The sequence below is a fragment of the Mytilus trossulus genome, chromosome 6 (genome assembly GCF_036588685.1).
Source record: "Mytilus trossulus isolate FHL-02 chromosome 6, PNRI_Mtr1.1.1.hap1, whole genome shotgun sequence".
NCBI classification, from domain to species: Eukaryota; Metazoa; Mollusca; class Bivalvia; order Mytilida; family Mytilidae; genus Mytilus; species Mytilus trossulus.
The window spans coordinates 54,828,020-54,840,967 of NC_086378.1; the positions used below are offsets into that span (position 1 = coordinate 54,828,020).

General features: G+C 31.9%; 2 protein-coding genes across 2 annotated transcripts in view; both read left to right on the forward strand.

Moving 5' to 3' along the window:
• The first annotated feature begins 324 nt into the window (after positions 1-324).
• On the forward strand, positions 325-4,268 carry LOC134721549 (ubiquitin-ribosomal protein eL40 fusion protein). The gene is made up of 4 exons (XM_063584643.1): positions 325-474; positions 1,351-1,437; positions 2,374-2,476; positions 4,120-4,268. The coding sequence occupies exons 1-4, from the start codon at positions 372-374 to the stop codon at positions 4,211-4,213; spliced, it is 387 nt and encodes a 128-aa protein (XP_063440713.1). The 5' UTR covers positions 325-371; the 3' UTR covers positions 4,214-4,268.
• An 8,449-nt stretch (positions 4,269-12,717) lies between these two features.
• LOC134721550 (vitamin D3 receptor B-like) overlaps positions 12,718-12,948 on the forward strand; it is a 91,474-nt gene continuing 91,243 nt past the window's right edge. Inside the window, exon 1 of the mRNA XM_063584644.1 lies at positions 12,718-12,813. Coding sequence (XP_063440714.1) covers positions 12,769-12,813 — 45 coding nt within the window. The 5' untranslated portion in view covers positions 12,718-12,768. The remainder of the gene's footprint in view (positions 12,814-12,948) is intronic.

The following is a 12,948-nucleotide window of genomic DNA, read 5'->3' on the forward strand; positions in this document are numbered from 1 at the left end:
TGTTATATACATCATATTTGAAAAAAAAATGTTTTCCAATTTAGCTTTTAGGTATATTTGAATTAATTAAGGAATGACTAATTTTTTCTGTCTATGGAGAAATAACAAAAAAAAAATGTGGTGCACACTGAATAACGGTTGATTGTTTCGAATAGACAGAAAAAATATTGGTCACTTCTTAAAATTTAATTCTAAATTCCATTTTAAAACCGAAGAAAAACATGAAAAAACGTTGATGACGTCACGGTCACATGACTAAATTATGTCTATGGGCTCATAACAAAATAACGTCAGTCATTCAGAAGACGCGTAACATCCAAAATTAAATCATTACTAATGAAAGATTTTATTTTACTTGTAGAACTGGCAAGATGCAGATCTTTGTTAAAACATTAACAGGGAAGACCATTACCCTAGAGGTCGAGCCCTCTGACACCATAGAAAATGTCAAGGCTAAAATTCAAGATAAGGAAGGTATATAAATAATTTACAAAAATATGCAATTCCATTTCTATAGTCAATGACATTTAAGCTACATTGTACATTAAACATTGATTTACAACATCTGCCGATGACATAGTGCATATTTGCAGTGATGTTGACATTCTTACCAAGGTTCTCACTCCGGTGAGTCTGAGTCCTGATCTTATAAATTCTGTCTGGAATCATCAATAACTTGAGTTAACTGCATTAAGATTGTAAAATTCTAGGTATTGTCTACATTTGTAAAATCATCCATGTTTCTTTGCTTATTACAATGTTCCCGTTAATTTTCTATTTTATATTCAAAAGTAAGATGAAAGATACTCAATTCTAGGTATTGTCTACATTTGTCAAGTCGTCCATGCTTCTTTGCTTATTACAATGTTCCTGTTAATTATATTATATATTCAAAAGTACAATGGAAGCAATCTACTCAATGCTCACTAGAACTGCAACAACAAAAAAGTGAGAAGAGTTACTTGCCCAATTTGGTTGTGAAATTTAAAGCTTGTTCAGTAGGTTTCAGATAAGCATTATTTTTGTAAAATATTAAATGAAGAGAAGAATTTTGCTTTTGCCTTCCAGAAGTACTTGCTGGTCATGCACAAAATGGTCTATTATTGGTCTCTGGTTATCAATCAAACAATAGTTAATCTAATAGTGGTATAAATCATACAATATAAAAGTTAAAGTACAATTAATTTATGGTTATCGTAACTTATACAAAGCTTGATCATAATTGATCGAATAAAACTGGAATTCAGTTTAAAACTTCTGAGAATGAGACGATAAAAAAACTAAGGATAGTTATAACCATTATTTATACAATAAGAAGGACTTGTATTAAGTTTTTGTTATGTTTTTCAGGAATTCCTCCAGATCAGCAGAGATTGATTTTCGCTGGAAAACAGTTGGAAGATGGAAGAACCTTGTCGGATTACAATATCCAGAAGGGTAAACATAATTCAAATATAAATTTGTTTCATTTAGAATAAAGAACACAATACTTGTTAAAAGCACATCTAAAAAATTGGTCATAGTAGTCAATTTAGAACATTATTAATTACTGATTGTAAAATATCAAAACATAATCTGTCTAGATCTTTAATCTTTAATTTTGGAGGTTGGCTGTAAACCTTTTTCTTTTTTGTATGCCCCCACCTTAGAAGAAAGGCCATTGAGTTAAACTTTTACCCTCATCTGTCTGCATGTCTGTATAAAGTATATTCTTTTACACAATACCGATAACCACAAACCTCGGATCAAATCCGAATTTGGGAAGCATAAAACTAAATATCGAACAATAAAAAAATAAGACCATATTAAAAGTATTTCCTTAACATTATAAAGTTAACAAAAAGTGTCAGTCCTCAGGATTTCACCACCAAAATTTTCCATAGGACTGACACAATTTTAGTATTTTTCAATAGATTTATAGTGAGGACCAGACCAGCAGATTTTCTTTAAGGACCTCCAGGGGAAAAAAGATTTGGCGACCTCTGATTTGTATCCCTTGCTTTTTAAATGTTTGTGCATTCCTGATGTCTGACAGAAGATATTCAGATGCGTGAAATTTTTAATGTGTTAATTTCAAAGATGAGAATAAATTTTAAAATTATCACAAAATAAGCACAAAAGAGGTTGATCACACTTTACTGCTTGATATATAATGAAAATTATCCTCACTAGTATTGAAGTATTAATCAGAAAAAGCTACATGAAAAGTTTCATTTGACAATTTTTGCTGAAGTGTACAAGGGGAAGTAACTTTGCAGCATCAACAAAAATTCAGTCTACAGATGTGAAATAATAAATAAATTTGATTAAATAATAAACATGTTTAAGAATTGAAATAGTATGTTTAAATGTATGAATTTGATATTTTTGTAGAGTCAACATTACATTTGGTGTTGCGTCTTAGAGGAGGAATCATTGAACCATCTCTGAGAATTTTGGCCTCTAAGTACAATTGTGACAAGATGATCTGCAGAAAGTAAGTCCTCTCATCAAATATTTATTGCATGCAGAAAAGGGATTTGTTTTACTGATTTATTGACTTTTATCATTTCTTTGCTTATCAAACCTATTTCAAACATCCAGTAAAGCTGAACAGTATGGAGAAGTTGAAAGCCTTATTTACAGAACTTTTTAAGCTTTAAGTTGAAACTATCTGAAAACTCTGTCTGTAAATGATCATTTTGGTGAAGTTTTTACTTGAATTGTTCTATACAGATTATTTTCTAAAACTCAAAAACTTAAATTTTATAATTCATAAAAAAGCACACAGACATCTATATTTCCAGAATATTTACAAATAAGATATTAGTGTTGTTCCGATGATCGGAATAAGTTGGAAATCAGTTGGTTGGGCCTGGCGATGTCGATAATCGATTGGGATTTTGTTCAATCGATTGTCGTTAAAGTTTCCGGACTTTAAGCTTATCAACTTCCGGTCTGTTTACGGTTTGCGTTTTATATGCGCAGTCAAACAATATTAACAAAAAATATCAGTCGATGACAGTAACAATGTCAAACATCCCATAATTAAAAAAATAACCAATTTCCTTCTTTATAAACGTGACAAAAGCATTTTCAGATTGATGGAATGTTATTTAACGTAAATAACTTTGTATGAAATACTTTCTTTCATTTACGGTACTTGCCCTTGTTACTTGAGAGCGGTACAAATCATTCTGATTTTAGACAAAATAATTTCGTTGCTTCATTAGAACGTGTTGCAAATTGCCTTTTAGTTGTGTTTTATCCATTTGTAGCATCAAAAACGTCATATTCCTTTCCAAATTACTTGCCAAACATTGTTTATTTTTGTAAATTTACCGAAATTTGTCCGCCATTTATAAAAATATAAGAATCACGAATCGGATACGGTTCAACTATGTAATAATTCTGCATTCTTGCAATTATAAGTTCAGACGCACGAATGACACAATTGACAGAAATTAATGATCACAAAAAAGAAAAAAAAGCGTTCTACACGAATTAACAGACATTGGTTTAATACCTTTTGTTTACTGTTTGTATTATAATGCAAATGCATTGTTTTATTTTTTTGTCTTAATTTTAAATTTCCAAAAGTTAAAAACTTTATAAATCTTTTCCTAATTAGAAGCATTCAAATGTTCATACAGCTATGTTATTGAAATTGTTTTGTGAGTTACACCATTAATGTTAGTGTTAATGTTGTAATTATGAGATAAAATATCTTCCTTTATCTATCAATATGAATCTTAATTCTTATTAATTCATTGTTTTAACTGCTGAATAGATAATTATCAAAGGTACCAGGATTAATATTTAGTACACCAGTATATATGAAAAGGAAACAAAAGAGCAATGATATGGAATGTACACATTAGACATGTACAATGAGACTAAATGCATGATTTCCTTTGAAAAAAGGGCAAGGTATTATGATCTGATTATAACCGATAGTCTGTTGGTTGCTGTCAACCGATTGTAATAGATAATCGGTTGGTAATTTCAACCTATCATCCAACACTATTAGATATTCTCTTTTTGAAAGAAACCTCTTCATTTAAATTATAAAAAGAAAGTTATTTTGAATTTCTGCAGCTATTATACCCATGTACAATTGAATGATGATTTGTTTTTCAGGTGCTATGCTCGTCTTCACCCAAGGGCAACAAACTGCCGTAAGAGGAAATGTGGCCACACCAACAACATCAGACCAAAAAAGAAGCTGAAGTAGACAATGAACTGTTTCTTGTATTTATTACTATATTGTAATAAATTTTTCCAGTAGATTTGGGATAATGTTCTTCATTTTCTCTGCCCTTTGACATAAATACCAATAGTTTTATTTGGAAATAATTAAAAAGATGTTAATGTGGTTTCATTTCAAAGGTTTGGTTAATGGAAGAGAAAAAACTTGCCTGCCAAGTTTAAAACAGAAACTTAATACACAGTAATAAAAAAACAACAAGCTACTTCTATAAAAGAAAAAAAAATTGTGCTATAAATTCAAACTCTCAGTTCATCATGTCTGATATCGTTATATTAATACTTTTAAAAGAATCCATCCCCCTGTCAGATTCATAAATCAGTGGAGAAAACACCTCCATAAATATTTCAATCTTTCCTTGTTAGTTAAGAAATGACTAGTGTTTCTATTCTGGTGTAGACAGCGTTGATTGGGTCATCATCCATTGTGAAGTTTTCTGACTGTTTGATGGGATCTATATGTGAGACAATATCTGAAAAAGTCTTAATTATTGGCAATAAGGGAAGAAAAAAAATGTCTTAAACTGTATATTATTTTGAAATTTATTTAATATGGTGCAGTTGGTGCATTATATACTCTTGTTAATACTTAACCTTAAAATTTTCCAAAAAGATGCCTGAATAAATAAATAATTGCTAGTGAAAGATAGAACATGGAATTAGACTTTTTCAGATACTGTCTCATGTGATAGATAAAGATATTTTCCATGCAGTTTCACCAATATCAGCACATCCAAGTTTGACATCCAATTCATGGTCCTGGTCAAGTGAATTTTGTTAATTGCCAATTTTCAATGTCAAGATTTCTGCTTAAATTATGATAAACAATGATTGATATCTTGTATTAAAAAAAACATTAATTGAAATACAGAACTCCCGAAAAATTACGAAATTGAAAGTCTGTGGGCAAATGGCAAGATCAAAAGCGTAAACTCATAATACAAATGGATAACAACTCATATACCTGGCTGTGGTACAGACATTTTCTTGTGTACAAAATCATGGATTAAAGCTGGTTTTATAGCTAGGTGGACCTCTGACTTGTATGCCAGTCACATAAAATTCCATTATATTGACAACAATGTGTGAACAAAACAAACATAATAATAAGTAAAAATGTCATATAGTTTTGTACAGGTAACCAAACATCAGCAAAAATTGTGTTATTACCTTAATCACTATAAAAACAAGCAGAAATGTCAACGTAGAAACAAAAAGGCTTTTAGACGACGAAGCACATTAGCAAAAACGGAAGACACGAATGGGTGTGATGAATATTACAATTACCAAGCCAAGACAAATGGATTTTACCAAAAATAGACAAAACAGTAAAAGTAATAATTTGCAAAAAATGTAAAGTTGAAAATATACTTCCATACTCGGGTGAAGTTGGTATATTGAAAATGAAAATTGCAATATTATCAATTTATCTTAGTTTGTAATCATTTTTGATGCAATGCTGTTTCCAGGGGCAGCAATATATTAAGTCAATGATAATTGTCAAGCAGTTTAACTAGTATTGGCCTCTATCATTTCCATGGAGATAATATTTTGGCCTGTCCCCCCATGGTTCATATAAAAACTTGAATTGTTTACATAATAGAACTATTTTTGATAAGTCAATACATTTGTAGTGTTTCATGTGTAATAATAAGCAGTTTAATACTTCTGTCTAAGTGTTCACAGTTCTCATCTTGAGTCTTGGCCTTGCAATTTAATATTGCAATATTTAATTTAAAAAAAAAGCTTTTTACTTGTGTAGGTTGAAGACCTGCATGCTTCATACTTTGTATATAGATGTCTTGTGTTACGAAGGTTCCGTCTGTCACATGTACATTGTCCCTGACCTCATTTTCATTGTTCAGTGACTTCTTGAAAAAAAGTTGTGATTTTTAGCTCACCATTCCAAATAAACTGAGCTCTTGCCATCACTTGGCGTCCATCTGGTGTTAACTATTTCAAACATCTTCTCTAAAACTACTGAACCAATTTCTACCAAACTTTAGTTAAATGATCCTTTGGGTATCTAGAATAAAGTTTGTTTTATTTTCTGTTTCGTCGAAAATATGGCGACTATTATGGCTAAACATAGGGTTAAAATGCAGTTTTTGGCTTATATCTAATAAACCAAAGGAGTTAAAACAAATATGACAAGGTGTAAAAATGTACATTATGTGAAGTTCTAACAACCCTGAAATTTACAGATGAATCTAATAACCCATTATTGGGTAGTCTCCACTAAATTGGGAAATTTTGCAGTATTTGGTTTATTTTATCTTGAATATTGTTAATGATAAAAATACACATAAAAAAATGTTTGGCAAATTACGATCTACAAATAAGGGGTTGATATGCCCGAAATTGTCAATCGACCCTTGAGGAGTTACTGCCCTAAAAAGACATTTTTTTAATGTGTTCATCTAGATTGCTTGCTTTAAAACTGCTGAATCGATTTCAGAAAAACCTAGGCTGAATGAGTTTCAGAATATCTACATCAAGAAACATAGCCGCTATGACTTAAGTGGAACAATGGGGTATAATGCATTTTTTTCGCTTTTGAAGAAAATATGACAGATAGGAAGAATATTTAAATGGAATTTTTAAGACTCATTATTATATTTTGAAAAGCAAAATTATCATTGTTGAAAGAATTTAAGCAAAGAATAACAGGTGAACTATTCAGGCTCTTGAGAGCCTCTTGTTAGTAATGCTTATTTCTGTCTTATGAGTAATAGGATCACTATATTTGGCCACGTTATGTGCCTTGCAAGGTCCTCATCTCCGCCAGACTGTTTTCACTTGACCTCGACCTCGTTTCACAGATCAGTGAATAAGGTTAAGTTTTGGTAGTCCATTTCTTGTATACTATAAGCAATAGGCATATTATATTTGGTATATGGAAGGATTATAAGGTGTGTAATTCAAAATGGCAGGTGTCATCTGACCTTGACCTCATGTTCATGCCTCAATGGTCAATGTTTAGTTTTTTCTTATTAATTAAGTCTGCTTCTTAGAAATTATAGGTCAACAATATATATAGTATTTTGAATGATTGTAAGGTTAACTTCTATTTCTTGTCTGGTTTTTCTGACCTTGACCTAATTTTTGGGATAATTTTAAGGATAAAAGTGATAGTTATAGTTAAGCTTTATATTAAAAACTATCAACATAATAGGAATGGTTAATAAAGAAGGCTAGACATTTCAGTGTGTGCTCTCTTGTTTTATAAAGTTTACGTTTCCGGGGTTTTATTCATTTTATAAAAAAAGGGAAATTTTCCAGTTTTCGAACAATAACTCAAGAATGCTTTCACCAAATTTGCAAGAAATTTTAGTGAATTGTTTATATCTTTTGACATTAGCCCCCTTTTGTTTTTTTAAATTTTATTTTTGTCGTTTCCGAGTTACAGGGTTTTATTTTAAAACATGGGGGATTTTCCAGTTTTCGGACAATGACGCAACTTCAGCAGTTCTCATGAAACTATGTTGAATTGTTTATAAATATCTAATTATGTAAGTTCCATTTACAATTTTATAAATTTGTACATTTCCGAGTTATGGGGTTTTATTCATTAAAAAGGTGGGAGTTCCAGTTAACGGACAATAACTTAAAAGGGCCTCTTTAACATACTTTCAACAATTCTCATGAAACGCGCGCGTCATTGTTTATATCTATTGATGAAAGCACCCTTTTGGTTTTCATGAATTTTTAATATGACATTGAGAAGAAATTGAACTTTATTCTTTGAAAATGCGATGCGCGTATCATGCGCTCATGGCGCAGCTGTTTATTAAAATTGGAGTTGTCTTCCTTTGTCCATAATTGTAATTGAATCATCTTCAACTTATGCTTTATACAATGCAATGTTCACGGAAAAAAATTAAACAAGCACTTTGAATAATATTAATCAGTTTTGTCCCTTTATAACGTTATATGATATGCAAGCGTGTGTATCATCTCTGTCCCATGGACACATTCCCCATTAGTTTAAACTTTTACAAATAATGCTCTATGACCAATAAATTATTGTTAACCTTGTTTTTACATTAATATAACTTGTATACATAGAGAGTTGTCTCATGAGCAATCGTACCACATCTTATGTCTATGGATGACATTATCTATATATTGACTTCTTGAAGGATTAAATGCCTTTTGGTCTTGATTTAAAACTTAGTTTGCATATTATTTAAAACTATATATATGATAGGTAAATAAAAAACTAAACCGAAAAACATGAGAATCAAAACAAGATCTACAAATTCGCTACAGTTTTAATGTGTTTGGCAAAAGCTATAGACAATCAGCAAAATGATCAGTCAGCTATAAGATCTAGCATGACAAATAGGTCAACTTCTTAAAACAGATATTGCCCCAGAATGATGACCTTCGTTTCACATTTTGTGTTCTGGCTATAAAGTATTAGTTCATGGAGAGATTTTGAAATCATTTTTTTTTTCAAAAAAGAGACAAATTTTTATCTAAAAAAGAATGGTATGATAGCCAATGAGACAACTATCCACAAGAGAATGCCTGCGTCACACATTGGCGTATAGACCGACGATCGTAAGACGCACAGATTTTTTTTTTTACAAAATCCGTATGTAAGAGGAATGCCAAACAATCGCTAGTCGCGTGTTGTTTAAGTACGCCGAATTGCAGAGGTATACGCTTGGCGAACGTTATAACTCCAGAAATTGTTTTGCAGCATAAAAATTTTCATCTATAGCTCTAGCGTTTGTCAATCGTAACTATACTTGTTCGCTACAAGCACGTAGTATACACACGTACAACAAACGCGTGACGGGCAAAACGCTGAAGATACGTTTGACTGAGACACGTTTAGGGTACGTGGTTTACGCCTCAAGATCGTCTGACTTTTACTTGGACGTATGTTGGGCGTGTTTGCATCATACGCCTGTCGTAGTTTTAGCGCTCCGTGAACGTATAAAACGCACACCATTAATATGTTTAATCCCGCTGCAGTTGTTTGCACCTGTCCAGGCTAAGTCAGGAATCTGATGTTCAGTAGCTGTCGTTTGTTTATGTGGTTCATAATTGTTTCTCGTTTGTTTTTGTTTTTTTTAATTTTGTCCATTTAAAAAATCGTAAATCGTAATTCTCCCCCAAAATTTAAAAATCAATATAAGAACGTAAAACTTTCAACTTAAACAATTACATGGTTTGCCTCAAATTTTGAATGCCATTGCAGATATGCATATTTAATTCTCGTTTAATTTGACCTCTATGTGCTACAACACGGTAATTTCTCACTTTCCAATTTGGTCGAATCCTTTTAAGCATATGCAAATACTTTGCAACGGGAATTCTTTTCATTTAACATTTTTTCCTATCTTTTATATTTTACGATAAATTGGACTTCAAACTTGTGTGTTGTTACTTTTTGATTTGTTGACCAACAGAAAAAAACCAAAGGATATGGGGTATTCGTATTATAACACATCAGTATACATGCACAGCAAAAGTATATACAAAAATCAAATCTTCATATCAAAATCACATTGAGGCCTTCAAAACAAGAGCAACAAGAATGTGTCCTCAGTACACGAATGCCCCACTCGCACTAACATTTTCTATGTTCAGTGGACCGTGAAATTCGGGTAAAATCTCTAATTTGGCATTAAAATTAGAAATATCATATCATAAGGAACATGTGCACCAAGTTTGAAGTCAATTGGACTTCAACTTCATCAAAAACTACCTTGACCAAAAACTTTAACCTGAAGCGGGACAGACGGACGGACGGACACACAGGACACACAGACCAGAAAACATAATGCCCCTCTACTATCGTAGGTGAGGCATAAAAACATTACCCCTCATTTCTAGTCTCAGACGGCATCTAGAACCAGCTTGAGTATATATATTCTGAAGCATGACTTGCCGATACATTCGTTGCTTGTGGTTTCGGTTTAGTATTTATAAATGTTGATGCAGTGTAGCGGTCGCGAAAAAAAAATGCAGATTCTATGGTAAAAATTTTTTTTAATGGGTTTTGATGACCTTCTGCTATTGTCTGCTCTATGGTCGGGTTGTGTTGTGGTCGGTGTTTTTTTTTTTAGAATCACATCGTTTAATATAGATAACTAAGGTTAATTCTGGACACTATTTCACAGTGTTTTGTTCATTTTTTTTTTTACAGTTTTACTATTGCTATTTTTTTCTAGTCTGACATAGGCCTATACAGTTGTCTTCTTGTATAAATTGACAATTAACAAACGTTTTAAATTGTTATTTTTTTATTTGTTGTGAATTGAAAAATACTGACATAATTATTTATGAGATAACAAAATGCTATATGATGATAACAACACAATCGGCATAGTTGAGAACTTGTGTAATTTGGGGCTCTGTTCTTCATAAGTCAAATACATGATTGCATGTTTTGTGTTGTATATAGCTGTTTTTAAAGCTTTGAATTTTGAAATAATACTAAAGGCGTTAAATTTCTACCTCTGGAAAAATTACCGTAGCTGTAATTAGCAATTTTTTTAGGGATTTTGGTTCTCAATGCTCTGCAACTTCGTCCTATATCAAGTTTTGGCATTTTTAAGTTGTTTTTTTATACGGCTGCAAAAAGTTTGAGGTTGTATATTGGTATCACGTCGTCAAAATTCGGTTTCCAGGCAATAATTTTAGTATAATTAAATAGTAATATATAATTTAAACACAAGGTTTATCATAACCACAAAAGGAAGGTTGGGATTGGTGTTGGGGGTAATGGTCCCAACAGTTTAGGAATAAGGGCACAAAAGGGGGCCAAATAACCATTTTTCTAGTTTCCAGACAATAATATGTGGAGCGGTGTATGGATCTCTCTGAAATTATACCACAAGTTTCCTTAACCATGTTATCACACAGGCATTTTTATGATTAGCTTTGGGTTCAACGTATGGCTTAAACCATTTAGGAATTAGGGCAAAAAAAGGGAAAACAAGAGTTTCCTGGTTAATTGACAATTAATTAAGTACAATACATAATTTAAAAGAAGTGCCAAAAAGGGGGGGGGGGGGGGGGGGTCAGATTTAACCTTTGAATTACCTCCCATGCATACACAGCTTTTAAATTATGTACAAATGAAGAAACGTTGTATTGTAATGAGGTATTAGCTGTCAATTTTATTTTAGAAGTTATTATAAAAAATGTCCCCATGATTATGTATATGTCATTTTCTAATTTAAAACTTTTGTGAAGTACCTCTGCGGTCGTATCCAGCTGTGCTAGGCGTAGGGGTGGGTGGGGCAGCAGTCCTTTTCCGACAATTATTCCTTTTCAGGGGTGTCATTTGCGCCAAATTTTGTTTTCCAAATGTATCAATTGCGCCAATATTCGGAACTCATTTGCACCAATTTACCTGTACACTTATTATTCATAAATATTAATGATTAATATTTATTCTTATTTTTGGCTTAAAAAGTATCTTATGTTTAGAGATGTTTTACCATGTGAAGATGAGAATCTGGAGAGAAATGCATTAGACAGTCCATGTACAGAGAGAAGAAAACTAATTGATTTGCTGAATATTTATTACAAGATGTGACAAAAGAGAAGAAAATAGAAGCTTTTGCTTTTTTTAGCCACATATGGGCTGAAACTCTTTACAACAAGACGTACTAGTAATGGAGCAGAAGCATTCCACAGAAATTATTATGATATGTTTTCTGCATTTCATCCTTAAATGTTTGTCTTTTCGGACAATAAAGTGAAGTTACAAGCAACTACATGCATTAAATTGGGAAATACCTATGCAACACTAGTAAGAAGAAAGTATGTTTCAGAAAAAGAAACATTTGCCGCGTAAACGACTGCCGGTTCCATGTCCGAATAAAGGAGGAGTTAAGTAATTTTTCTTCTTATTGGCGCAAATGACTCTCCCTTTTTGTGGCTTTTTCTCACTTCTTTTCCTGCATTTTATTTAGTTGTAACGTTAATCTCAGTTCAGCCTTTTCTTTTATTTTTCATTCTATTCGCCAAAATTTTATTTTTGTATTCGGTCATGCCTTTTTTATACGTTTATCTTGTCTTTTTAAATTGTCATCCTGCATTTTTTGTTAAGTTGCTCATCCTGCTTTTTTTAAAATAACAAAACTATCAAAACTCCTGTCTTGCCTTTTTCAAATTTCATCCTAGCCCACACACACCTTAAAAATAATTTGGTAGTTGAATAGCTGAGACTAGCTCCCTTATTTAACCATGGAACAATAAACTGCAAACATTTGTTTTTAGATTAACTTTTTGTTTAGTTTATTATTAAGTTCTTTAATATGTTTTTGAATATTTCAAAGAAACTGTAAGGTTGTAATGTAAATGGGAAATTTATATGCATTACGTGACTTACGTTTGACTAATCATATTTGTTTTAAATTATGGGAAAACCCCCTTTGACGTCACTGAACGTTGTTCAATTGACGTCGCTTTTCATTGGTTAATTGAAATCAATTACAGACTTCCGTCAACAGGATCATGCCACTGTGAGCAGCGAGAAACTGAAGATTTGTTAAAATGGACAGTCATATGAGCAATGATTTCTTAATGAATTATTCAGAGGTATTTTCTCTTGATTGAATGTAGTCGGACCACATATTTATTTGTTAAACATAATCAATGATGGAACTGTCGTGTATTCGATGGAATAAACGAAGAAATTCTATTGGATTATTTCAGAAATTCAACCTCCGACGT

Bases quoted from the DNA above. Each gene is read 5' to 3' on its own strand.
- LOC134721549 (XM_063584643.1), top strand. From the start codon at position 372: ATGCAGATCTTTGTTAAAACATTAACAGGGAAGACCATTACCCTAGAG. The intron at 475-1,350 runs GTATATAAATAA...TATGTTTTTCAG, and splicing joins TAAAATTCAAGATAAGGAAG to GAATTCCTCCAGATCAGCAG. The intron at 2,477-4,119 runs GTAAGTCCTCTC...TTTGTTTTTCAG, and splicing joins GACAAGATGATCTGCAGAAA to GTGCTATGCTCGTCTTCACC.